Source organism: Paralichthys olivaceus, chromosome 6 (genome assembly GCF_024713975.1).
Source record: "Paralichthys olivaceus isolate ysfri-2021 chromosome 6, ASM2471397v2, whole genome shotgun sequence".
NCBI classification, from domain to species: Eukaryota; Metazoa; Chordata; class Actinopteri; order Pleuronectiformes; family Paralichthyidae; genus Paralichthys; species Paralichthys olivaceus.
Genome location: NC_091098.1, coordinates 23,193,291 through 23,219,315, shown reverse-complemented (window position 1 = coordinate 23,219,315; position 26,025 = coordinate 23,193,291). Strand labels below are relative to the sequence as shown.

The 26,025-nt window shown below is 42.2% G+C and overlaps 4 protein-coding genes across 6 annotated transcripts in view; 2 read left to right on the top strand and 2 right to left on the bottom strand.

Annotated features, from left to right (window-relative positions):
• Positions 1–3,734, bottom strand: part of dnajc5aa (DnaJ (Hsp40) homolog, subfamily C, member 5aa) — a 4,350-nt gene extending 616 nt beyond the window's left edge. The window contains exons 1-5 of one of the 2 annotated variants that reach the window (XM_020107427.2): positions 3,543–3,734; positions 2,519–2,647; positions 2,220–2,433; positions 1,916–2,087; positions 1–1,831 (exon numbers count right to left, since the gene is read on the bottom strand). The exon at positions 1–1,831 is cut by the window's left edge and continues 616 nt beyond it. In XM_020107427.2, the coding sequence (XP_019962986.1) occupies positions 1,728–1,831; positions 1,916–2,087; positions 2,220–2,433; positions 2,519–2,628 (600 nt within the window). In that variant the 5' untranslated portion in view covers positions 2,629–2,647; positions 3,543–3,734 and the 3' untranslated portion in view covers positions 1–1,727. Of the gene's footprint in view, positions 2,088–2,219; positions 2,434–2,518; positions 2,648–3,542 lie in introns of both variants that reach the window. The other variant, XM_069526321.1, reaches the window with a different exon arrangement.
• Positions 3,735–5,340: 1,606 nt separating this feature from the next.
• On the top strand, positions 5,341–10,199 carry LOC109642589 (glucose-induced degradation protein 8-B homolog). 2 transcript variants are annotated; one of them, XM_020107424.2, is made up of 5 exons: positions 5,341–5,547; positions 5,857–5,984; positions 7,175–7,371; positions 7,640–7,837; positions 8,734–10,199. In XM_020107424.2, exons 2-5 carry the CDS (start codon positions 5,864–5,866, stop codon positions 8,905–8,907), a joined length of 690 nt encoding a protein of 229 aa, XP_019962983.1. In that variant the 5' UTR covers positions 5,341–5,547; positions 5,857–5,863; the 3' UTR covers positions 8,908–10,199. The 2 variants fall into 2 exon arrangements, with proteins under 2 accessions (XP_019962983.1, XP_019962984.1); XM_020107425.2 differs by having other exon boundaries at positions 5,358–5,547; positions 5,796–5,984.
• Positions 10,200–10,389: 190 nt separating this feature from the next.
• On the top strand, positions 10,390–16,409 carry LOC109642588 (voltage-gated purine nucleotide uniporter SLC17A9-like). Its single transcript, XM_020107423.2, has 13 exons — positions 10,390–10,580; positions 11,471–11,668; positions 11,782–11,921; positions 12,730–12,829; positions 13,067–13,191; positions 13,470–13,572; positions 13,687–13,783; positions 13,895–13,982; positions 14,065–14,099; positions 14,769–14,890; positions 15,472–15,527; positions 15,640–15,669; positions 15,808–16,409. The coding sequence occupies exons 1-13, from the start codon at positions 10,456–10,458 to the stop codon at positions 15,975–15,977; spliced, it is 1,389 nt and encodes a 462-aa protein (XP_019962982.1). The 5' UTR covers positions 10,390–10,455; the 3' UTR covers positions 15,978–16,409.
• Positions 16,410–19,248: 2,839 nt separating this feature from the next.
• On the bottom strand, positions 19,249–25,919 carry ythdf1 (YTH N6-methyladenosine RNA binding protein F1). Its single transcript, XM_069526320.1, has 6 exons — positions 25,574–25,919; positions 25,174–25,201; positions 23,680–23,774; positions 21,936–23,591; positions 21,549–21,593; positions 19,249–20,794 (listed from the first exon to the last, which is right to left on the bottom strand). Exons 1-6 carry the CDS (start codon positions 25,598–25,600, stop codon positions 20,780–20,782), a joined length of 1,866 nt encoding a protein of 621 aa, XP_069382421.1. The 5' UTR covers positions 25,601–25,919; the 3' UTR covers positions 19,249–20,779.
• Between the last annotated feature and the right edge of the window lie 106 nt (positions 25,920–26,025).

Below are 26,025 nucleotides of genomic sequence, written 5' to 3'. Positions count from 1 at the left end.
TGTGCTGCAATATGTGCAAATTCAGTAGTATGAAAAAATCTAGAGTCATTTTACTGAGCTGCCTGTAGCACTGGCTCACAGATGATATGATTTACAAGATGGGTTCAAAAATGCCAAACATCACAGCATTGGACAAAATATCAGAATCATCGGACTTCAGCTCAAAACACAAGGACTAAAAACAAGATGGGATCAATATTTCCGCCGACCTAAAATATCCCCAAGTCAATATTCTGTACTCAGCTTTATTTCCCGCTTTATAATAACATGTTCCTATTTTCACGTAACCTTAACGACTTATTATCGTTAAGACAGCTCAGAGTAAAAACATGTCACCCGCTGAACGGGGGCGGCTGCTGATAGTGATCTGTTATTTCTAACATGTGATCAGTCCGATGGATTATCTGCACAAAATCAATCAAATAAAAAGAAAACTGCCACTATTAGATGAAGTCTATCAGCCTCCATGAGGGACGGGGGTGGGGGGGATAGGCAGCAGCAGCTCAGGATATGATCCCAACAACTGAGACGCTTTACCAGAGCAGGTAAAAAATTTTAAATTTAAATGTATCCTCTAATTTAAAAGTTAAATTATTAAAAATGTTCATTATCAATGTTTTTCCTATGAGCTCCATCCAATGTCACCAATTTAACAAACCACATGTAACTGCTGATGTGTCAACAAGTTAACAATGATCAATCTAACAGAACAGGATACAAATTATAAATCAATATCACATTTACCTTGATAATAAATATCAGAACAACCTGTTCAGTGCTGTAGGAAAGACAGGAAGTCATCAATGTCCTGCAAGGATGGGCTGAAATGAAGCTGCGACGGGTGAAGAAAACAGCCGATAATCGATAAATAACTTAAGTAGAAATGTTGCTTCAGGAAAAGAATCTGTCTGCAAATAAAGCTTCAAACCTGATGGTTGAAAACATTCAGGGGAGCAGACGACACACACACACACACACACACACACACACACACACACACACACACACACACACACACACACACACACACACACACACACACACACACACACACACACACACACACACACACACACACACACACTGGAGGGCTGAGGATGGCAGGTGGAATTCTCAAATCAAAAATATGACACCTCTGTTCTTGAAAGGTTTACCGATGATGGCACCACTGAACCGGAACAAACATCTCTCTAACCAGCACCTCCCTGAGCCATGGCTCTCCTTCCTTTAGCAGAAACTATCACGTAAACTTTACCTCCTCCTGGTGAACTGTACTCAGATGAACGTATTGCACGTACGTATGCACCCACATTATGAATCTTGCAAAGTAAAAATGTTGCAAAGGATGACAGGAAAACTGGAGACTATGTTTTTTTAAACAGTGCATGCTACACCGTGATGCAGAGAATGGGAGAGGGAAAGTGGGGGTAGGCGACCTGTGTGGTTAAAGGCCAAGAAATACAAAAGAAGAAATAAAAAAAAACAAATAATTTGGTTGTTTCTCTTTTCTTATCGCACTGGGGTTAATAAGTGGGTGGACCAATCAGGGAGGGGTGTAAGGGATGTGACTTCATTAGTTCCTTTCATGGGCCATGCTTACTAGTCCCTCTCCTCAACATGGCTCCCGATCGGAAGTGGAAAGATGGATCGCCCGTTTCAGTCGTCTCACGGAGGTGGAGCAGGGAAAGCAGGCAGGGCCGCAGGCCAGGATCGCTGGGGACAGGGGGTTAGTTGAAGCCGGTGTCAGTGTGGTAGGAGTGGTGCCCATCCGATGTTAGCTGGGTCGTCTCTGTGGCCGACGGCTGCAACACTATGGGATCGCCACCGGCCTCTGTTTGACAAAGAGAAACAACGTGGTGAGTGTTTGCATCAACCCCATCAACAAATTCAAAAACTAGAGACGGTTCTGCATCACCTCTCTCGTCAGACTGCAGCTGGGCCTCCAGGTCCTCGGGGGACACGTAAAAGTCCTGGTCTTGGCCCTCCCGAGGCCTCGGTTTACATTTTCCACAGCAGCAGTTACAGCAGCAACACAGGCAGCAGCAGAAGTAGCAGCCGGTGGCCAGGCCGCAGAACACAAACAGAGCCTGCAGGAGAGCAGATACATGAGAGGAAGCAGAGAGATAATAATAGGTGTGTGAGGAGAAGATAAGAGAAGGAGGTATGAATGGAAAATACAAGTATCAGTAAATGCTGCAGGGGTCTTTCCTCCGCCTCACCTTCGCCCACCAGCTGGAGAGCACAAAGTAAGTGTTAACATTCTCTTCTCCAAACTGCTCGGCCACATACAGGCCCAGGGAACCGTATTTGTCGTAAATATTACGCTTCGTGGGGTCGTTCAGAATCGCATGGGCGTTGTTTATCTCCTTGAACTTATCTGCTGCTTCTGGATTGTCAGGATTCTTGTCAGGGTGGAACTTCAGCGCCAGCTTCCTGTTTGGAGGAAAACGACAAAAGTCATCTAAGGTGAGGCCGAACCTTTCTGTGGCAGTTGTGTGAAGATGAGGGGACGTCTCACCTGTAAGATCTCTTGATGTCATCGGATGTGGCGATCTTGTCAACTCCCAACACGAGGTAGAGAGACTCACCAGCGGTGGACAGAGAGCGTTGCCTCTGATGCTCAGCCATGATTCCTTATGTCCACAGACTGGGCACAAAAACAGAGCAATTAAATGCACTGCATGTCGTGCTATACAAGCCAACCTTAAAGGAAACACCTATGTCGTTAGAATCGCCTGTTTATCACCATATACACCGATTTTAAAAAAAAATCAGGCCTTTTACTAAAGTGAGGCCTGTGTGGCTGCAGGCAACAGCTGCTTCCGTGAGACACCGCTGTCCTGAACATGGACACATGGAAATATATCCTGCTTTGTGTGACATTTAAGGGAAAAGGAGTCAAAGAGCAAAGACGAGCAAATCCTGGAATAATTAAATTTCCCTGCACGAATCTGATTCTCACAGATTTTCAGTGTGATTGCACAAACGATGTAAAGGGTCCTGCAGGATTATACAGTTACTGACATGTTGGCAGGAGCTGCCTCTGCTGGTGTCAGTAAATCAGCAGCTGACGTCCACACAGTCGGAGCTGCTGCAGGAGAGCGAGGTTTTATCGAACTGATGCTGCAAATAAAAAGCCACAAACCCACCCTGCTGAATCCAAATGGGTGTCATCTTGACTCGAATGAATGGCCACCGGTGTACGTGAAGCCCTGTTAAAGCGCATTTCAACATTTTCCCCTCAAACTGGCCGTTCTGCCGAGAGGGTGTTAAATGTATCTGCGCTACACTGCCGTGGTAAAGAGTGTATATGAGGGATTAGAGTGAGTGGGTTCGATGCTAGCAGCGTAATCTCTGTGCGAGCAGCAGCAGCAGCATCATCAGCAGCAGCAGCTCGGCTATAGCGCACAGCATCCATGTTGGTTTGCTTCCTGGCCTGGTGTTGATGCAGCCAGGGATGGATCGTCAGCACTAATCTTCAAGGTGAAGGGGCAGAGGCTCGAGGAGGAGGGAGAGAAGCGGACGTGCAGGAGCGGGCTCACCTTTCAGTCTTCTGCGGTGCTCTGTGAAACCGAAGGATCCCTGCAGCTCGTGGTTTTTGACGCTGTAGTGACTATGGCCGCATAGTACAGAACCTCTGAGGCTTCACACAACCATGGACAGCTGCAGCACGGATCTGACTCCGCCCCCTGCCCAACCCCCACGGAGACCCGACGTGCGCGTGCACAGGCGGACTGCGATGATGAAGATGATGATGATGAGGGTGAAATTGAAGATGATGGGATGATGGGATGATGACTGATGAAGATGAAGGTGATGATCAAGATAATGATGAAAATGATCATAGTGATAATGATGATGATGATAATCAAGATGAAGATGATGATGATGATGATGATGATGATGATGATGATGATGATGATGATGATGAGGAAGATGATGAAGTCAAGTCAAACTCAACTTTATTGTCAATTCTGTCATACACAGGATATAGACAGGATTGAAATGCCTCTGATTCCCTGATGAAGATGGAGATGAAGATAGTGATGATGATGATTATGATGATGAAGATGGTGGTGATGTCACTTCAGCCAAAACTTAGGGGAGAAGCTACAGTTTGAATATCAGGACCTATTTAAAAGCACTTTTCTGTGACTGAACCGACTTAAAGTAAAAGTTCTTGTGTCCGTCTCTGCGTCTGAGCTGGAGTCTTCTAACACAACAGGCCGATACCGCTGCAGATCTATTGGATTACTTTGTCCATGGCTATTGTTTCCCTCTGTTTCCAGCATTTATGCTAAGCTAGGCTAACAGCCAGATGGCTCCAGCTTCAGGAGAACTGTATTGATCTTCTTATGCAACTCTCCACAAGTAAGCAATTAGTTTAAGTGAATTTCCCCAAAATGCAAACTAGACCTTTAAATGTTGGGAGTCCAATCTGTTTAGGTTTTTATTACATCTGCAAAGAAGGTCATGTTGTCACCTATAGGTTTGTTTGTTTGTCAGCACGGTCACACTAAACTGAAAGGATTGAGGGATGGGACATTTATTCTGTAGGTGAATCTTTTTAATTCTATTTTAATGTTTTTTGTATTGTCTTATGTTGCTTTTACAATTTGTCATGATGCCTTTTATATTTTCTGTGAAGCACTTTGAATTGCCTTGAAATTTGTTACATGAATAAATGTGCCTTGTATTACATTTCTGAGAAGATCCAGACAAAGGTTTGGATCCAGGATTGTATTTCTCTGTCTTTATAGAGTCTTAAATAATTACAAATACCTATGGATGATTAGTGTGCATTATGCACACCATCCAAACTAACTGCAAAAAAAGCTCAGTGTTGTATCCGCCTATCTAAGTGTCCATCTATCTATCTATCTATCTATCTATCTGTCTATCTATCTATCTATCTATCCATCTATCTATCTATCTATATATCTATCTATCCATCTATCTATCTATCTATCTATCCATCTATCTATCTATCTATCTATCTATCTATCTATCTATCTATCTATCTATCTATCTATCTATCTGTCTATCTGTCTGTCTCTCTCTCTATCTTTCTCATAAACTGAGGAGAACTGGTGCAGTTTAAAATACAGATGGTGGCCACACCAAATATTGATTTAAATATTTACTGCAGGTTGCATGGAGTCCATTAGTTTAAAAAAAAATTCCTTGCATTATTCTATAATATTTAAATCCGTCCTTCGGTTGTTTGATTGAATTTGTTGACAGATTTAAATACTTAAACTTTTCACATTCATTTAGTTCACTTCGCTTCCTCGGCAACCGTGACGTCACGCCGCCACCCAATCCCAAGAGCTCGCGTCCGGACGTTACTCTCGCGAGGTTTCCACGTCAGTTAGCTCGGAGCGTTAGCCTGGGTCCGTTAGCCGCCAGTAGCTCGGCTGTGTCGGCGCCGTTGACTCCGGTGTGAATCTGAGCCTGAAGCAGCACCGAGCACCGAGCACCGGGCGCCTCACCACCGTCTCCCCTCGCCGAGCAGGAAGCACCGTCCCCGGGCCTCGTGTCTGCACGGTGAGTCGAGTCGGTGCACCTTCTGCTAACTGACAGGAAATGGGTTTGTTTTGGAAGCGCCGGAGCACGTCCACATTATTACTAGTGACACTAACACGCACCCAGACGCTGCGTAACTGCGCGGATCTGGCGTCTGTGGTTTTGTTGTGAATTGTCGTGTGCAGCTTCCGTGTTGAATGTCCGTGTTGCGTGGTTGTTACCCGTGTGTGCAGGGTTGTAACCCGGTTGTAACGTCTCTGCTCGTGCAGGTGCAGCCTGTGGCCGAGCCGTGGCAGCCTTGCTCACGTTTTGGGTTTCTTGCTCCTCCAGCGTCCCAATGATGAGTTATGCTGAAAAGCCAGAAGACATCACCAAAGAAGAGTGGATGGACAAACTGAACAACGTGCACATACAGAGGGCGGACATGAACCGGCTCATCATGAATTACCTGGTGACAGGTGAGGAGACGGGGGACCTCGATCAATTCATCGAGTTTTATTTGTAAAGCTCATGTTCACAAATCACAGTTTGCTCTAATGGGACTGAACATGATGCGACATCCTGTGTTCTTCACCCTCAACATAGAAAGACTACCACAAGAAACCTAAGAAAGGGATAGTTCACCGAAAAATGAAAGAAGTGTTTGAGTCCATAAAACATTTTAGGATTCTCCGGGGTAAACTTTGTTGCAGCCAAAGTGACTCCTGCTTCCGACGCAATAAAACACCTGATGTACGGTGTCATCCAAGTGTCTGCAAGCCCCGACATTCACATTGGACATGGCTTGTTATGTCTTTTGCTTTGTTTTTTTACGTTTGAATAAGTTGTCGCCATATAATTCCAATTATATTGGATTTGGCTGCAACGCTGTTCACTCCCAAAACTCCCACATTTTTTTGTGAACTCAAACACTTCACCCACCCCTCCAATGGCATTGTGGTGAGTAGATAATGAGGGAATTATCCCTTTAACATGGGGAGAGTCACATGTGAGGGATCCCTCTCCCAGGACGGACAGAAGTGCTATCACGAACACAACTAAATGCATCATTACACAGGGGTGCATCAAGAATTATTACCAATTCCTCCACCATTTATTACCTGGATGAATGATTTTGGCTTTAAAATGCTAGAGAGCCCTCTGTAATTTCAGTCCAACATATATATTAAGTATTAATTTAATCAAGACACATCCAAACAAACACTCATAGATATCAGTTCAGTTTATATTCATCAAGATCCACAAATAATTTCCTGGGAAATACTGCATACATGCACTGCAACCTCAGGTGGATCTATGTCTGTGGAGATTCTCAGTCATCCAGGTCTTAGTTTATCCAAGTGCTAAAAAACCGGTCCACTGGACTTGGTTGAGTTTGTTGAAGACATTTCATCTCATCCCAAAAGGCTTCTTCACTTCTGGCTGCTGGGAGTCCCAGTTATTTAACTCGTAGGGTCATTGAGTTTACCTGAGAAGCTTTTGGTTTCGTTTGGAGTCGTTTGCAGGGTCGTTGAGAGTCGCTGGTGCGTCTCAATGAAGTGAGTTCAGTCACTGAGTTTGTCAAATGAATCAACTAATCACTGCACTTCTATTTTTAACCATCCTTTATTTCTTTGCCCCTGTCTGTGTCTGTTTCACATGTTTCTAGAGGGGTTTAAAGAGGCGGCGGAGAAGTTTCGGATGGAGTCTGGTATCGAGCCGAGTGTGGACCTGGACTCTCTGGACGAGAGGATAAAGATTAGAGAGATGATTCTGAAGGGACAGATACAAGAAGCTATTGGACTCATCAACAGCCTACACCCAGAGCTGCTTGACACCAATCGATACTTGTATTTTCATCTGCAGGTACATGTGCACCAAGAATTGCAACAGCCGTCAGTAGTTGTGATCATATTGTGAGCCTCTGATTATCAGAGACTCAGCAGCAGTGAGAGAAAGGCACAGCAGCATTTTTTTTAAGGTGCAAACCCTTCTATACTTTGTAGGTAACAACTCAAGCTGCTGTTCTACACAATGAGATTATGTTCTTTATTATCTTTCCTGGTTAAAAAGGGAAAACATTTTAATACTAGATTCTTCAACTTGAATTGTGTGTTCTTTATTCTCCTTGCAGCAGCAACATTTGATTGAGTTAATCAGGCTAAGGGAGACTGAGTCAGCACTGGAGTTTGCCCAGACACAACTGGCCGAGCAAGGGGAGGAGAGCAGAGAGTGTCTGACGGAGATGGAGAGGACACTAGCCCTTCTGGCTTTTGACAACCCAGAGGAGTCGCCCTTTGGAGACCTGCTCAACATGATGCAGCGACAAAAGGTCAGAATGATTTGTCATATTGTGTCCCTCCAATGTTTGACCTCAGTATTGGAGTCACTGAACCAAATTGAGACGTAGACAGTGACTTTAAGGCCATTTCACAGATCTAGTTCTGTTCATTTCATCCAAACCAAGTTAAAAAAAACACAGTTTCTTTATAAATCTGTAATATTACTGTACAAAATATCCATATATAAACCGTACCAAACACAGTAAATGTAGAAACGCCTGGAACCAGCCTCATGAATTAGTGTGGTGTGTGATTGTGTAGCTGTTTTCAGACATGAACTGAAATCCTGAGATCCACCGAAGTTTCTGTGGACTTTCTCCACCTGGCCCTCTAGTATTATTAAGTCTGCAGAAACTCTGGAGGAGCTGACGTGAGATCACAGCAGGAGATTCTCTGCAGGATTCACCGTGAGCGAGTGGGGGGGTTTGACGACAAACAGGCCACAGACGCAAAAACGTAAAGAAACAAAAGGAATATAAATAGCTTTCGGATGAAAAAGCTGTGTCATACACACAGAAGACACAGACAACACAGACAAACATGTCAAGAGAGCTTGTGGTGATAAGAGCCGACGTCGGGGTAGATGTGCTGTAAATAAAAACATGTGGTCTCCACAGCGGAATTAATACATTGCGTCTTGTCTCTGCCTAATGCACCACCCCCTCACCTGAATCCTCCAGAGGATTTGTTGCTGTTGTGAACGCATCTGAGCGGAGAACATCCCACTGCGTTGTTCATGTGTGAAAGGAAAAGTCCAGACCCAATTCTCTGGAGTGACGAAAACAGTTAATGTAAGCAGTAAGAACACAGTGAGTCTGTATTCAGTATTTGTGCAAGACATTTCTTTATTTCAATTTGACTGCAACACACACATCTTGGTGCGCAGGTTTGGAGTGAGGTGAACCAAGCTGTGCTGGACTATGAAAACAGGGAGTCAACGCCCAAACTGGCTAAACTCCTTAAGTTACTGCTGTGGGCGCAGAATGAGCTCGACCAGAAGAAGGTGAAATATCCCAAAATGACTGATCTTAGCACGGGAACCATCGAGGACCCCAAGTGAACGTAACGGAAAAGAACAACCATCTTCCACGTCTCCTTAATTTATGATCAGTCAGTGACTGTGTGACAACCAGGTAACATATATGTATAAACTAATTCTACATTGTTTTTATTTTCCATGTTGCATTCATGAGACGTAAGACTTATAAACTCATTGTGTAAACTGTAAATTGCTGTATTTGCAAAGTGACAGAAATTATCTAGTTTAAATACTAATCCTGGATTTTCAGACGGATCTCGGAGACGACACAATTCAAAATGCTGTTTTATATTTCTTCTTTCTAAAGCTTCTAAAGTCAGTATTATTATTTATTTCCCCAACAATTATTTACCCAGAAAGAGAGTTGATGGTGTCAATACTGTGGTTTGTGAACTTGAAACAGCAGATACACAATTACCCTTTTTAATATACACATGTTAAGGCTGAGATGAAATTAAAATCTAAATCTCATACATAAAATGTTAATAATTTTAATTAAATGAAAAAAAAAGCTTTATTGATGTAATATACTTTTAATTTATATAATATTTTACAAATTTGTGTTAAGTATGATGTTTGGCAATTTGCTTTAACATCAATCAGTTGCTTCCTACACCTGAGAATCTGATGATTGTATGAGCACAGTATCCGTGGAACGAAGTACCTTGTACAAATATGAGGCCAAACGTGTATCAGAGTAATTGGAACAGGTTCTGAATGAGACACTCTCGTGCTGACCTGAGCCCCGCAGCTTTCTGAGTGTACTTCACATTCCACCCCCAGGTTGCTCCAAATGTTTCAGTTTGGTTTTACATAAGTGGGGTGGAATAGTCTGCCTGTCTGATGTGGGCAGGGTTCACATTGCTGCGTGAGGAATGAGGGAGTTGTTATGGCTGCTTTCTTGTTTAAAGTTAACAGTCGGACTGAAAATGATTTTGATTATTGTTAACTATGATCAAAAATATTGACATTTCTTACGTGTACTGGTTGGTCAAAGTACTTTCTGTCAGTTTTGCCACTTTTAAAACAGTTTTTCACTTTACTGCATGTGAGTGTTTTGGTTTTTTATTCGATGGGGAAAGGCACTTGTGCTTGTTTACTTTTGTTTATTTGATTTACTTTTATAAAACAACAAAAAACAAACTTGCTGCTAGCCGTCCATCCTTAATTTCTTTTAAGGTTGCATTGTCTTTATAGATCTTGGATTTGTCAAACACAAAAACCCAGAGAGATCATACCCCTTTTATTATTCAGCATTTTTAAGATCAGATTTACAATTATTGAAATAAACAAAACTTTTGTGAACCATAAAAGAGCTGTTTGTCATTTTGTGAGTAGTGTGCCAGCACGTTTGCAACTTCTACTGGATCATACACCTGGTGGTAAAGGGCAAGCTAAGCTAAACATGGCCCTGTCATGGTGAACCAGCTAATCCTCATTTGAGTTTTGTTCCAACAAGTTTGACTTGTTTGACCTGTCTGCTTGAGGAAGTGAGGTGTAGCTATAGGGCTCACACACGCAGTGCAGGAGAGTTGCACAGCGAACACAGAGGAAACTGGTATTTTTTGAATGGCTGACAAACACACATCAGGAGACGGCTGGAACGACAAAACTGTATCTCTACTGGAACACAAGATTTGTACAATTACAAAATCTATGGAAGATGATCCCGTAAACACAAACCTGTGGCCGAGGTAAGACATTAAGATCTTCTAAAAACTAGATAACTTGCTATGTGCTGTACCTGCATGCACAGCTATAAACATGATCAGGAATTCAGTCTGTACCTATTTTTATAAAAATCATTTTATTAAGCGTTGAGAAGAAATTCACTAGTTTCAGCTTCTCAAATGTGAATGTTCTGATTATTATTGTGCCTCATGATTGAAGTGAAGTGAATGGATTTGGTCTGTACATCAGCCAAATGATTAATCAACTCGATTTACATGTATTCAAACATTTTTGAGCTACAGCGGTATGACTCTGAGGAGCCACCAGACTGAAATATCTGAACCACTGGATGGACTAGTATCATATCTTGTACAAATATTATCTTTGTTGATCTCCTGACTTGTCACTGTGTCTTCTGACACTTGGCACACGTCATCAGTGTTTTGTAGTATCTTCTCATTCGTCTCATCGTGTTGGCGTTTAGCTCGATTCACTGCTGAACTCACAGATCTTTCATCAGACATATTATGAACTTAAAGGTACAGTGTGTAGAATTTAGTGATATCTAGTGTTTAAATTTCATGTTGCAGCTGAACACTCCTCACCTCCCTCTCCCCTTTCAAACATGAAAAAGAACCTGTGGTAGCTTCAGTTGTCATAAAAACTCCAAAGGTGTTTGTCCAGTCTGGACTAATGTAAAAAAACATGGCACCCTCTGTAGAGAGGGCCCCCTCGATGTAAATATAAAGTGTTTAAATATAAAGGGCCTTTTCTGGGGTAAAGAAAACTACAGTTCATACAATTTAGATGAAACGAACTGGTGAAAACATCATGAGGATTATTCTACATCTTAGATCCCTTTCACATAAATCTTACACACTGGACCTTCAAAGAATAAACGTTTCCTTTGTAGAGCTTTGGCACGAAGATGGACGCTGGTGCTGTTTGTCGGCACCTGCCTCCTCTACTGTGCCAGGATGGCCATGCCGATCTGTGCCGTGTCGATGGCCGCCACTTTCAACTGGAGCAAGATCGAATCTGGGCTGGTCCTGGGTGGTTTCTTCTGGGGCTACTGTACCACACAGATCCTGGGGGGACATGCCAGTGACAAGTGAGTCATTGAATTGGTAGAACATGCATGACTCCATAATTAATTAAGTTATGACCTCTGGTGTGTTGAGTTTAGAGTTTGATGGTTGAACTGTGTGAATGTTGTGGTTTTAGAGTGGGAGGAGAGCGCATCCTCTTCATCTCTACAGGCCTGTGGGCTCTGGTCACTGGTGCTACTCCTCTTCTGGCCCAGCTCGGCATTCACACCCTCGCTCTCATGACCCTGGGCAGATTCCTCCTGGGTCTTCTTCAGGGTGAGAACTGCACCAGTTACCATATGAAAATAAGCACTTGTGTAGTTCAACATTTTTAGGGAAATATGAATGTTCACTTTGTGATGCAAAAGTGGATGAGAAGATGAATTGCACTCTTGTGTCTTTATGCTCAAATAAAACTGCAACCAGCCGGCAGTTAAAACAGGGAATCTGTTAGCCTCACTCAGACACTGTATATAAAGATGGCTCACGTGACAGCTCCACATCAGTGAAGCCCAAAACATATTGATCGTCCACTGGTGGCTGGCAACTGTTCATAAATCCTGCCTCCTCCATGTTATGAGATTGGACACCAATGTATGTGTTCATTTGTCTGATAAGTTTGTTTTCAATTAGTTATTTGATGCTATAAAAACTTAGCTGCTGGCTTTGTATTCTTCACATTTCATACACACAAACATGAGAGTCGATCAAACTCGACAAAGTTGAATATGCATTTTTCCCAAATTGTCAAACAGTTCATTTGATTAAAGGTTCCTCCAAGAAACACAGGGTATAGTAAAAATGGAGCAGGTGAACCATCTATTACTTCTTTGTAAAAGCACATTTAATTCCATTAAGGCTGAAAGTAATGATTAATGTGCAGCTTATTTTCTCAGTCTTCAAGGTGACTTGTGTTTCCCCAACAAGGATATTCTGTTTTCGTTGATATGAGACTCATGTTTGAGAAGCTGGAGTAGAAAGTAATGTTTGTCATTTGTTTTTGAAGAAGGACAAACTGATAAATGATTTTTAAGGGGTCTCGACTGAAGCATCAGATCTCATCAATCTCGTGATTTTCTTCCAGGTGTGTTCTTTCCGTCTCTGGCCAGCATTTGCTCTCAGCGTTTCGTGGAAGCAGAGCGAGCCTTTCTAATGAGCACTATGCACAGCGGTACTTACCTTGGGTATATTAGACACACACACACACACACACACAGTTCACTTTTGGGGACATTACAAAGACTTCAAATACATAAACTGCACCCACTGATCCAAAAATCTGCTTTTCAACATTCAAATAAAAAAATAATAAAAAAAGAACTGGTCTTTATTCTGAAATTTGTCCACAATAACAGAAACACACACACTTATATACACACAATCTATATTTCTGCCATAACTGTTGTACTTTTGCTCTTCAGAACACTAATGGCAGGTGGAATGGGATCTATCATGCTGGACAAGTATGGCTGGCAAAGCATGTTCTTCTTTACTGGCTTCCTGTCTTCACTGTGGGCACTCCTTGTTTGGCAGTATTTTTTAAAAGGTACAAAAACATGTCGACTTGAATATCAACATTGATTGAGTGCCAGACTTATATATATAATAATATAATGATTGAACTGACTGACATGAAACTTTGTACAGACATTCAGGATTAATGTTAAATACTTTGCTGAGCCCTGACTTTTTCTGTGGCGCCACCATGAGGTTGTTGTTCTTTAGAGTGGTTATCATGTGATTTGGTACAGGCATCTTTGATGCATGTTTCAAACTGATATAATCACTTTCCCAGAATGATGCCATGTGAACTCTGTGTCTCAGATGAAGTTATCCCCAAGCAACTGAACACTCACTATAGACCGAGACCTCACTCGCAATGGAACACGTCCCGCTTGCTGCATCTGCTTAAGAAGCCTCCAGTCTGGTACGGCTTATGTTCTTTAATCCTTCACAATTCACCAACACACGACTGTATGAGTGCTTCAGCCATCTTAACCTCATCCCTCGCTCTTTCTCTCTGCTTCTTTGTCTCTCTAAGGTCCATGGTCTTCGCTCACATGTGCATAGCTAGCACTTCCAACACGTTATTGTCATGGCTGCCAATGTACTTCAAGGAAACATTCCCAGATGCCCCAGTATGTTTTCTCCACCCTGCATTATGTAAACATTCCACAGTGACAGAGTCAGTGACATTTTTTGAATTCCATTTGAAAACTGTTTTTTTTAATCTACACCTTTTCTTGCAGGACTGGGCGTATAATGTAATTCCGTGGCTTGTTGCAATTCCCTCATCTTTTAGTGGGGGATATATTTCAGATTTTCTCATCAATCATGGTATTTAACAGCTGTCGTTATTTTTTTTTGATTATGTGTTACAATATCAAATCATACTCAAATTATTTCCCTCCCCCTGCAGGTTATAGTATATCATCTGTGAGAAAGATAATGCAGGTAGGTGTGGTCAAACTGTTGTGATTGTACATTTGTCCAGAGTTTTCTAGAGAGATAGAAAAGTGTGAGTGCACAGAAAGTTTTGTCCTGACAAGCTACTTAAGAGTTCTCTAATGGAATTTTTGCTCATGGTTTCGAACATGTGACGACAAGCTTTAGAACTCAGAGGTGAAAGATGCATATAAACTGTGATTCACTTACATACTTACTTATTTTAAGATAAGATCTTTTATTAGCCCCACAACAGGACGATTGTCTGTGTTACAGCAGCAAAGAGGACACTATGAGTGTAATATGTAAATCTACAAAACAAAACAAAACTGAAACTCTTCAGGATAATGATGCTTATACTAACCATACAAAACAAAACAGGTTCTGAATAAGAAACTTGGATTAAGTTTTTGTCTGAACTGATCTTAATTAAGATAAGAAAAGATGAGACAAGAGATAAGATAAAACATTACTGATATCACAATGAGGAAATTATCTTGTATCAGCAGAACATGTTTGTTTGGTTCATATTCCTGCGAATGTCACATCATCATTTTCATGTTTATTCTCAGTACAAATGAAATGCAAATATGATTATACCTGTCCTGGGTTTAGAGTGCACATGGGCCGTGCCTTTAAATACCTGACATGCACGTCTCTTGCTTTCTCCCTCCTCAGCTCTTAGCCATGGGCGGATCGAGTATGTTTATTATGATCCTGATGGGAGGAGCGTTTACATCATTCCCCACTGCAGTGATGTTTGTCTCTGCAGCTGTGGGTCTATCAACCTTCACCAGCTGGTATGTTAAACGAAACAGATTCTGACCGTGTGTTAAATAAACTGCTGCAACATCATTTTAACAAGATTTTAGAAACATATTCTGGTAACGATAACAGACATCACTAGATTGAATGAATTTAAAGCTCTTTTAGATTGTTGTCATACACAATGATGACATTGTTCTTTCTCTCCTGCAATGTGTGATTGCTCATTGTTCAAACTATACGCCGATATTAATATACAGTATCTGCAATAAACTAATATTGGCTCATATATCAACCAATATCTGTTTTTTCCCAAAGAGCAAAGCCAACAAACCAATACTTTCCTACCCAACAACTCAAATTGATTTAAGCATTTTATTCACTGTGCTGTAGAGATACAAAAACTGAAAGATAGAATAGAAATAACAACTGGTGGCACCAGTCAGGGAAAGGTAGATTGATGGTTTTACAATAACCATTACATTCATGTGTGATCTGTGAAGAATAAGTTTAATTTCTCAGGCTTTACATCCACAGACCGTGCTCGGTGTAAATGAGATGAATCCTTGTTCAATGTGCTGTAAATTGAGACGACTCCTGTTTCCTTGTGTTTCAGCGGTGTGTCTGTGAACGTACAGGACCTCGCTCCATCATGTGCTGGTGCTCTCTTCGGTGAGTTTGTAGCTGTCGACATTTAAGATTCATAAAACTGTGATAGTCATAGTTTTTAAAAATCGTTTTTGTCCTTTTTGTTCATTCATTCTTTATTCCTTTTCTGCAACAGGTTTTATGAATATGATGGGTGCCTTTATGGGTACGTATTCAAGATGTGGACTGATTGTTTGCAATTTACTGGAAATATCAAAACATAACATTTATCTGAAATGACACAAGTTAATTGTTAAACCTCCGCACTGATTTTAAATGTCTAATGTCCTTATGTGTTTCACAGGGGTGGTGCTGGTCTCCTTGACGGGTTACCTGATTGAGGTCACCCTGACGTGGGCCTCCGTGTTCTCCCTCATCAGTTTGGTGAACACCACAGGTCTTGTGGTCTTCCTCCTATTTGGAGATGCTCAACGTGTTGACCTGGAAACTTACGGCCAGATTTCCTTGATTTGAGCCAAACCCTGTGCTGCAAACAATCATTTGTAGCCGGGCTGCTGTGATTATCAGGAACCTCTGGAGAGTTGGGAATGGGAAAAATATTTTTCTGCTGCTCAAAACAAGAAGGAAACAGCTATTCACAATGAAGGAACTTGAATATGGAGGAACTTGAATATTCTGGATCATTGAATGTAGCAATTTGACATCCATATAAAAATGATTACATCGAGGGCTTTCTGTAAATTCTGAGCTGAAGGGATATTAATTTGTTGATTGTGTTAACTTTGTCTATTTTCACTTTGTATGATAAAGGTACAGTGTGTAGAATTTAGTGACATCTAGTGGTTGATTTGCATGGTGCAGCTGAACACCCCTCCCCTCACCCTCCCCTTCCAAACATGAGTGAGAACCTGTGGAAACCTGTCAATATGAAGGGCTCATTCTGGGGTAAAGAAAACAACAATTCACACAATTTTGATGAAACAAACTAGTGAAAACATCATGAGGATTATTTTATATCAATTTCTGCCAATAGATCCTTTCACCTAAATCTTACACACTGGACCTTTAAACATCTTGTCTCTGGTATATGTTTACTCCACTCAAGCCAAGAACTTGCCCAGTTGCTTTGTTGTTGTCTTGATATTGTTGATTCCAGACTCAACAAGGACGGACAACATGACAGTCAAGACAAATCATCTTTATCGCCCCCTGGTGGCTGGCTACAGTCATATACCCTGTCCCCTCCATATTTTTTGATGGGATGTGGTCCACAAAGTCTCAAACATAAAGGACATTATGCTCAAGTGGCCCACTGTGTCAATGGCCGCTAGAACAGGGGGAAAGTGGAGATGCATTGTGCATCTTTATTTAGAATCTATCCCCCTACAGTTATGTGAGCAGCCCAGAAGTAAACCTGTAACCAGACTTTCCAAGGAGGACTTGTACACTATCACAGCTTCTACACAAAAATGATGTGGGCGCTCTACAGACTTTTGAAATTGAATCACATTCACAGAGGGACGCTGGAGGGAAGAGCCATGTTAACTTTGAATGTTTGATGATGTTGTGTTTTTATCTCTAATGTATTTTTCTTAGAAATTCTGTGTGAAGTGTCTTAGAGTTTTTTGAAATTTAAATAAAATGTGTTATTATTGTTATTGTCACGTGCAAATTCTTCATCGATTCACCGCGTCAGTGTGACCGTGCACCGGACTCTGTAATGGGGGCAGCATCCCGGATCCACGTCATGACGTTATCACCTCTTACAGCCAATGAGGACGGGGCCGTGAACGCCTCACGCGCACCAGGACGCGCTTTATTTAGGTTTGATGCAGAGAAATGTCTCAACATAAAGAAACCAGAGGAACCGGCGGGTATTTAACTCACGAAGGTCGAACTGGACAGAAGCGCAGAACCAGAGGGGACCTCGGGAGTGGACCTGCCCGCCTCCATCAACTCACACCCCGCTGCTGCTGCAGCCCTGATGTCGGTGGTGTTTTACCTCCACGGATGAAGACAGATGTTTGCACGGTGTCAGGATGTGCACATCAGGAGGATGAGAAGAACAAGGAGAGGAAACCTGGTGCATGTGTTTGAATTCAAGTCTTATTATTATTATATCAATGAAAATAATAGTGAGGAACTAAAAAGAAACACAATGTTCTGCAGTGGCACCAGCCACTGTTCGTGAAGGTGATGTTATTTCTGTCTTTTGAAGGTGTAACTTTCCTCTGAGTGACAGGATGACCCCTCCTCGTGTTCACAGCGGACCTTGATTTATCAGCCACACAATTAAGGCACGCGGTGAATGCCAAGAGAGGAATCGAACTCTCGACATTCAAGAAGGTTTTTCTGTGAACCCTGCACTGAGAGACAGATCCACCGTCTGCACACTCTGCCTCTTGGAACCAAAATGTGACAACAAATACAGGCCTCTGCTTTTGTTTTTGTGAGGATGTGATTCCCCTACTTCTATTTTATGATATAGGCATGGCCGGATTCATCTCCTACAGGCCCCATGTACTGACCCCCAACTATACTTTTACATGTCAGTTTTATTATTTCACCTGGCAACCACCACTAAAACTCACAAGAAATGAAGTGGCATGTTTTTATGATTTATTGATCCATTTGTAAGCAATTCATTGTAATATGATTCTCACATTTTGAATATTAGTTAGTTTTCATATTAAACTAACTCAGCATTTAGAGGTTACACTTTCACCCCGGACCGTTTGTTTTCTGGTTGGTTTGTAAGGACTGTACAAAAACTATACTGGAGCGATGACCATGAAACTTGGTGTAATGATGTGGTCCGTGAACTACTCAGCTAGTTTTGAAGTGTATCTGGGTCATGGGGCGAATGTTAATCACTTTCTTTAACATTGCAAAAAGGTTATTTTTTTCTTTTTTTATAGATGTTTTATTATAAAATTAAGATATACTTTAGAAAACTGATATTTACAAATGTGTTTGATTTGGTGCAGCTTGATTGAATTTGAGGAGACTGTTGGGCCTTGGCGGAGGTATGAGCCCTACTGAGTGACATTCTGGTTTTATCTCAGTTGGTCAGGAGGGAAAAGAAATTGGAGGGTGTGGACTTGTTTTCAGGACAGGCTATTTTTCTTTTCCTAAAGTACTTCTAAGACAGAATAATTCTACCTTGCCTTAGGTTTTCTTAATTACTTGACTAACAGAATAATAAAGGTAATTCTACAAAACACAATTTTAAGCAAATGAGAAACACGAATGGCACCCAGTAGTGTGTACATCAGTGTGGGCCCAACAATCTCCGCAGTTTCAAACAAAAATGCAGAATATCCTCACATTACTCGATGCACCACAGGTTTATGTCATTAATAGGTTTAGATTTGTTATCTTCGTTTTCAAACTGTGGAGTAATTGTAACCTTTTTAAACCGAAAACACTCAGTGAGAAACTCCTGAGTAATGAAAAGCCTCTAACTCTAAATATAATAATTTCATAATCCATATTTAAAATGGATAATTTGACTAAGCGAGCTGCAGGGAACCAGAATTGAAACCTTTCAGGAAAATTGTGTTTTCCTGTAAAATGTTTCTTTGAAACCAAAACAGCCAACTTGTTTTCACAAAAGAAACAACATTTTATAATTGGTGCCACAATGTCATTTGAAATATAGTTTCTAAAATCGAACATGAAATATACAGGATATAAAAATCCTTGTGGCAAATTTAAATTTGTATGAAAACTGACTTGATCTTGTACGTTACATCCTAAAAAGGTCATAATAATAAAGCATACAAACAGATAAGTATATCTTTAATAATGAACATGGTCAAATCTAAGAATGTGATAGTGACCTCTGATACAATGGATATTTAATTCAGGGGTGACTTAAAACTTTTTTTGCATAAATTTTCTATGTTCCAATACGGTAATATAACTCTGATTTGCTCCACAGTCATACTCCCTCTCGTTTCTTTCACTCAAGCATACATACACACAAATACAGCAAGCAATTTAAAAAAAGAAAAGTCACAAACATATACCATATAGGCTAGTCTCTGGGTGTTCATACACTTGACAATAAATCGGTTAAGTATAATGCTACAGTTAAACATTTTGAGGCGATCTCAGTTAGAAATGCCGGTACATTAAAGCTTACATTTTTCTGGGGATGACGTGGATAGGTTATAGCAATGAAAATGATGAAAATGCCAAGATTATAATGATGTTAAGAAAGAACAAAAAGACAAAAAACAGAAGTGACAGGCCTGGCTTTGAGTTTTAAAAGCAGCACATGCTACATTTTCTTCAGAATTTCAGACAAATACCCCTGCTGGAACAAAGGGAAACAAAAGTCAGGGAAATACACAGAAAGCTCATTTTTGTGAGCCTCAACTCAGACTCAATATTTTTAATTCCGTCCTTTAAAAAAAAAAAAAAAAAAAAAAAAGAGGGACCATCTATAAGAGCATTTGTTTTCTAGACGTCGTTTCCCTGAATCTCGAGCTGAAAATTCTGAGGTACTGTGCTGGGGGAGAACCAAACATTAACACTACTGCTCAAAAGAAATGTTAAGGCTCCACTCTGGAGAGAGATACAATCCCAAAGATCCTCCACTCTAATGTTAAATTCAAATTATTTGTCAGCCAGATGGCAAAGTTTTCAAAATATGCTTCTAACATTTATGCTTCCTACTGTCACAACCTTGCACGATTATGTCTATGCATACAGAAACTTTCAGTGTTCACATTCCTCCACCAAAGTAAAACACCCCGAACATGAAAAACGGGGCGTTATAGAAGTTCTTTTTTCTTCTGATAATATAAAATACAACTGGCCACACACAGATAGCAGACATTTGTCAATAAAGTGTTGTTCACTCATTAAGATTAACCAATACAAGCACTTAACATTTCTCCAACACACAAACCACAAAGTGAACAGTCACTGAATATCAGCAGCATGTTGTCAAGAGTTTCAAAACAGACGTGCAGATATTTATATTTAGTTAAGAATGCAAGTTCTGGGGTAGCGATAGAGATTTATAAGGCTAAAAAAATACAGAAAAAACAAGAAAAATATATATTATTGAAGCGATTCGACTGGTGGAACTAGCTTCATCCCTGCACTCATCTTAAAGACTGGGAACCAGGAGCCATGTGGCTCAAAAGTTTGACATGGGCCAAAGTCAACACAATTAAATAGAAAAAAATATTAGTTTTCAATTTCTTAATGTCCGTGTGTTTTCTTTTTAAATCTAAATTTCAGTACGTCCATCCGAGCACAACCGTTGTTGATCGGGGGTTTCAGAAGCCGTCTTCTTCTGGTCACTTCTGACGATCCTGAGAGGAGAGGGAAATAAAAACCAAGAAATTATCAAATGTGATCGATCAATATCACCTGTGATGTAACAGGGAAATACTATGATTCAAACAGCTGGAAATGTCAAATCTTAACGATCAAACCGGCTTGTATCTTTGGCTGCGTACACACCCGGTATTAACATGTGGGTTTTGTGATCTGATCTCAAGTGGACACTTTTTTAAGTGCATGTGTGAATGAACTCAGATCAGATATAGATCCGATCACGTCACCCACATGCCTGAAAGTGGTGGGGCGGCTGAGGGGAAGAGCGGACGTCCTCCAGCCAGAAAGCACAAACGGTGACATCAGACACACCTTTGTATTCAGACTGGGTAAAAGCAACATACAAAAAAAGACAAAAGCAACAACTCGGTCTTCGTGAACAGAAATGACGTTTGTTTGTACAGAGCAGGAGGTGAGATCCTACCTGAGATCGGATCACGACACATTTTAATGCCAAGTGTTAAAGCTGAACTGTCCACGCGTGATGGGATCACTAAAACCACATGGTGGAAGGACGTGGTGTGTGTCAGGAAATCTTTTTCAATTTCTTTATCTTGATGAAAAAAAATCACAGCTCATTGCTTTTAGTATATAATTTAGATTTTATATATGATTTTAATATCATATATTTTCATTCTATATCTACAAACCCTAAAATATTTCGATGAATATTCTCATCTTATCCACACCTGACAGAAAGAGAGAGAGAGATAAGATAACAGACTTTACCTGATCGATTCGGGATCGGCTCTGTATTGGGACGGGCTCATAGCCCTGAAAAAAAATGAATACAGTTATTATTACAGATATTTTTATTGAGATGTCACACAACAAACACAACTCATCACTTTGAATACGATAATATTAAAAAGATAGAAATATTTAATCAATGACCAACACAGACAACCAAGCAAGATGAAAAGAAAGCTAAGAAATAAGGGACTATAGGAATATTATTAATATCATCGTTGTTTTCTTGAGTTATAAAAGAAAATGACACTGAATTTTTTAACAGGTGAAACATACGGTTTCTATCCACCTAAATAGTCTTGTCACAGTCCCTAAATATTCACTTATCCTAACACCAAAGTGTATTAAGAGTCAAAGGAACATTACCTTTTTCACCACCTCCTCCTCCTCCTGCTTCTTCTCATAGTGGGAAAAGTCATCAAAGATGGAGGTGGTGTGTTTGTACTGGGCAATAATCTTGAGCACCTGCTTCGCTTTCTCCAGAGGAACCTCTTGAGTGTCACGTGAGTTGGTGACTGGCTTGTTGTCATTGTTTTCCAGGCGAATGTGACGCAGCTGGCTATTAGGCACATCCTTAACAAACAACCAGTTCACGTCAAACTTGCCCTTCCACTTGTCCTGCGCCCAAACGCCAGCGCTGGTGCCGTAGTCCACAGGTGAGCGCATCTCCGCCACACCGCAGAAATGGCCGCTGCCGTTAACGCTGAACAACAAGTAGACGGGACCTTTAGAGTTCATCGCTCTGAAGGCTGAGTCCAAACGCTTGTTGCCGTGCTCCGTGCTGCACCAGATCGAGTACTTGATGGAGCGGTGGATGTCGTCCTCGGAGTAGCTCTTGATGATGAACACACGGCCGTTCTTGAGGTTCCAGTCAAACTCCTTGGGGTTGTAGCTGTGGGCCGCTCGGAGCTTCTCCAGCACAGGGTGGGACTCTAAACCCGGCTCTGGAAGCAAACCCCCACCCCCTCCACCTCCGTTACCAACACCGCCTCCGTTGGAGGAGCAGCTGCTGTCCAAGCTTCCACCACCATAGCACAAGTTGCGGTTGCGTGGGGCTATCCAGCGGGTTTGAGGTGTTGGAGCGGAGTTGTGGTTCTGGTAAGACTGCGGAGGTGGAGGACCCTGCATGGTCATCTGCTGCACGAGGGACTGGGCAGACTGTAGGGATTGTTGAAGGGGAGGGAGGAGACTGGGAGCATGGGAGTGAAGCTGTGGCTGGTGCTGCTGTTGGTGGTGGTGGTGATGGTGGTGATGATGGTGGTGGGGGGGCAAAGGCGGGACCATCTTGGCTGCAGTCCCTTTATTATCCCATGTATCAATGTCCATGCTGTGTTTGATGGGGGGTGGAGGCAGGGCGCCTCCAGGGATGGGTGTGCCAGGTTTGTTCTTGGCCTTTTGTTGCTGCAGCTTGGCAGGTTTACTCGCTATAGCAGCCCACGATGTAGGTTTCGGAGGGGGCATTCCGATTGGTGTGCCTCCGTTGCCCGTGGCAACAGCTGCAGCTACACTGCCACCTCCACCGATCACAGACCCTGCACTTTTCACACCAGAGCCACTTCCTGTCACATCCCCACCTATTTTTAGGCCCAGCATGCCCTGCTCTAGGCTGTTCATACCTGGAGCCTTGCTCAGGGTGTCACTATGGAAACCCGTCTGCCCATCAGGGACTAAGGTGCCTCCCAGAGAGCTGGGCGGGTAGCTGTAACTCCCTCCATAGGCTGAGCTCTGAGTCTGCTGGCCCTGAGAACCACTGGTGCCCCAGGCAGAGAAGGCCGGGTTCTCTGGGAAAAAGTTAAACCTGTGAGGGTAAATACTGCTGCTGAGCCCACCCGGCTGCCCAAACACTGTGTCGTGCATGAAGTGATGGTCTCCATTGCTGAGGGGTGCATAGGGTGTCAGGTAGGGAATTGGTGGGTCACCTCCAGTGGACCAAGGAGCTTCACTGAGAGGGTAAGGAAATCCAATGGAGGGGGCATAGTAGCTGGACAGGTAAGGGTCTGTCATGGACTGATAACTGTTATTCTACAAAAGAAGATAGATCATTTGTTAGGGCAACAGAATGACGGAAAACAAGGTATTTTAATGATCCAAATTCCGAGGTGTTCCCCACCTGATTGGACTGGCCGGTGAGATAGGGCTCAAAGTCATTGTCATGGACCGTGTCTTTCTGGTGGAGGGAGCCATTCTGCACTGAAACTGGGAAGGCTGCAAACAAATTAAACTGGTGTCAAAGCTGCACATGAGAATTTAAAACAACTTAAAAATGCAAGGTCCGTCAAGAAGCCTTAAATATCTGCAGTGTACAGAACACATTGCTGCGTCCTCTGCCGCCGTACGAACGCCACATATTTAGAATAAACCTGCAGCCACAGAATCCATGGGTTAACGATGAACAGTAGAAAATTAAAATAGATGATCCCGTCTGACGCAGTGTGGTCGGCTGCTGGATAAAATTTAGGAAGCGTTGACCTTTTGAAATGCGCAAGACGTTTACAATTGAAAAGCAGTTTGCTGTTAGTGTGATGTATGTTTATTTATGGCATAGTTATGAAAGAAACGTGGATCACAATATGTAAAGAAGCAGAGGCTGTGATCAACACTCTCGATCTGTTCACATGGACATCATACATAAATCAGTTCTTTGCAAAAGTTTGAGATATTTAGATGTTAACCATGACGCAATTCCATCAGGGAGGCGTCTCAGCGATCCAAAATTTATTCTGCAGCATGACGACAAACCAAACATTCACCCACGCTTATTAACAACTATCGTCAGAGAAAGGAAAAACAAGGAGTCCTGCAGAAGATTGGTGTCGACCTCAGTCAGTGTCGTTACACGAAGAGACAAAAGACACTACAAGAACAAACAACATCAAAATACACACCGACCAACTAAATACACACGTGTGTGTGTGTGAGCCTGGGAAATGAAGCTTTCTTTTTCATTCACTGCACATTTGAGGGATTCATTTAGACATTTTTATTTTCTTTAGAAATGATCCTCACTTTAGTTTGAGTGGCTGAAGCTTAAGTCAGATACAGGAAAATGTTCCTGCCCACAGTTACAACACTGTACAACTCCTCACAACCCTGAGCTGTAGAGTTTCTGTCCACAACAAAACTATTTGCTTACTCCTGCAAAAACGTTCACATTTTTATTTAGTATTTCATATCCCCAACTACCTCGCTACATTATCTTTAAATGCAAACTACTGCAACCTTGCAGACTTGTTCGTATTTCGTCATCTCTATTTAATTTATTGTTTATAATAATGTATTACATTTAGTATTTTACTATGTATTCTAGTGCAATCATTTACTTAGCGTGCATGTACAATTTTTATTATTTTATGTATTACATTCTATGTCAAGCTGTTATAATTCTTTGAATCTGTTTTATAGATACTTGGCTCCATGTGCACTGCCCCTGACCTGCTGCTGTAATATAATATAATAATCACTTCACAATTTGGGATCAATAGAGAGCATCTATCTCTCTATCGTGGGTTGGTAGCTGGTGCAGGAGGAGCGAGCGGTGCTAAACATGGTGCTGGATAGATTTCAACGAGCCATCAGGAGGTCAGCTGCATAGTGTTCTTCTTACCTTTGCTCGCATCTTGTCCCTTCGATGTCTGGGTCGTGTTGAGAGGAGGGATGCATGTGAGAGGAGGGAGATAAAACACAGAAAGCCTTGCATGGGTCACGGGTGTTATTGAATCACATCACACATTGTCCTGACATGTATTCAGACTGTCCTGGAGGAAAGCAGGCGGACATTAAAGGGCTGAGTGTTGTGTTGTGGCCAGTGTGGTCGCCACTGGGAGCTGAGGTCCAGGCCTCCGTTATTTACCAGCTCTCCAGCTAACCTGCCTCTCAGCCGGCTAACGAGCTAACTAGCTGGCATCGTCTTGAGTGGGTTGAGCACAGCCGCGCATCTCGTCTCCCTGTGGAGAATAAATGAAGCTACCCTCAAACCGAGCGTGTGTCCCCGCTCCTGTCCTCACCTGAGGGTCGATACTAGCGGCAGACATCGTTCATCCGCCGGGTGTTTGTGCTTCAGCCCCTGGCAAGACGTTCAGTGTGTCCGCCGTGTGTGCGGCTAATCACCGGAGGAGCTGCTCCGCGTCACTTCGCTAACACTTTAGCACCGTTAGCAGCAGCAGCCTTCAGCCGGTGTCTGTGCTCGGGGCGGACGGTTCGGTTTCTCGTAGCGCTGCTGCCGCTCCGCGCTGCCCTGTCGGCATCAACCCCGCGGCTCTAACAGTCCGCTCAGCGTGACGGTAAAACACGACCAGCCTCGGTGGCCCTGCTCTTTGCCCCAATGGCAGCTGCATCCGGGTTCTAGCAAGCGGAAATGACGTGGGAGACGCAAACGGCGCGTCCGCTGCTACCTAGCAGCAGCAGCGCGGGAAATGAAATACAATATCATGGTAAAGTAAAATCTATAATAAAATAC

Excerpts from the sequence above, each read along its gene's own strand:
- LOC109642589 (XM_020107424.2), top strand. The coding sequence starts at position 5,864 with ATGATGAGTTATGCTGAAAAGCCAGAAGACATCACCAAAGAAGAGTGG. Across the intron at positions 5,985-7,174 it reads CATGAATTACCTGGTGACAG|AGGGGTTTAAAGAGGCGGCG; the intron begins GTGAGGAGACGG and ends ACATGTTTCTAG. Across the intron at positions 7,372-7,639 it reads ACTTGTATTTTCATCTGCAG|CAGCAACATTTGATTGAGTT; the intron begins GTACATGTGCAC and ends TTCTCCTTGCAG.
- LOC109642588 (XM_020107423.2), top strand. The coding sequence starts at position 10,456 with ATGGCTGACAAACACACATCAGGAGACGGCTGGAACGACAAAACTGTA. Across the intron at positions 11,922-12,729 it reads CCTCCTGGGTCTTCTTCAGG|GTGTGTTCTTTCCGTCTCTG; the intron begins GTGAGAACTGCA and ends ATTTTCTTCCAG. Across the intron at positions 13,983-14,064 it reads AGATTTTCTCATCAATCATG|GTTATAGTATATCATCTGTG; the intron begins GTATTTAACAGC and ends CTCCCCCTGCAG.
- ythdf1 (XM_069526320.1), bottom strand. The coding sequence starts at position 25,600 with ATGTCTGCCGCTAGTATCGACCCTCAG. Across the intron at positions 23,775-25,173 it reads GGGACAAGATGCGAGCAAAG|CCTTCCCAGTTTCAGTGCAG; the intron begins GTAAGAAGAACA and ends ATTTGTTTGCAG. Across the intron at positions 21,594-21,935 it reads AGGAGGAGGTGGTGAAAAAG|GGCTATGAGCCCGTCCCAAT; the intron begins GTAATGTTCCTT and ends ATTTTTTTTCAG.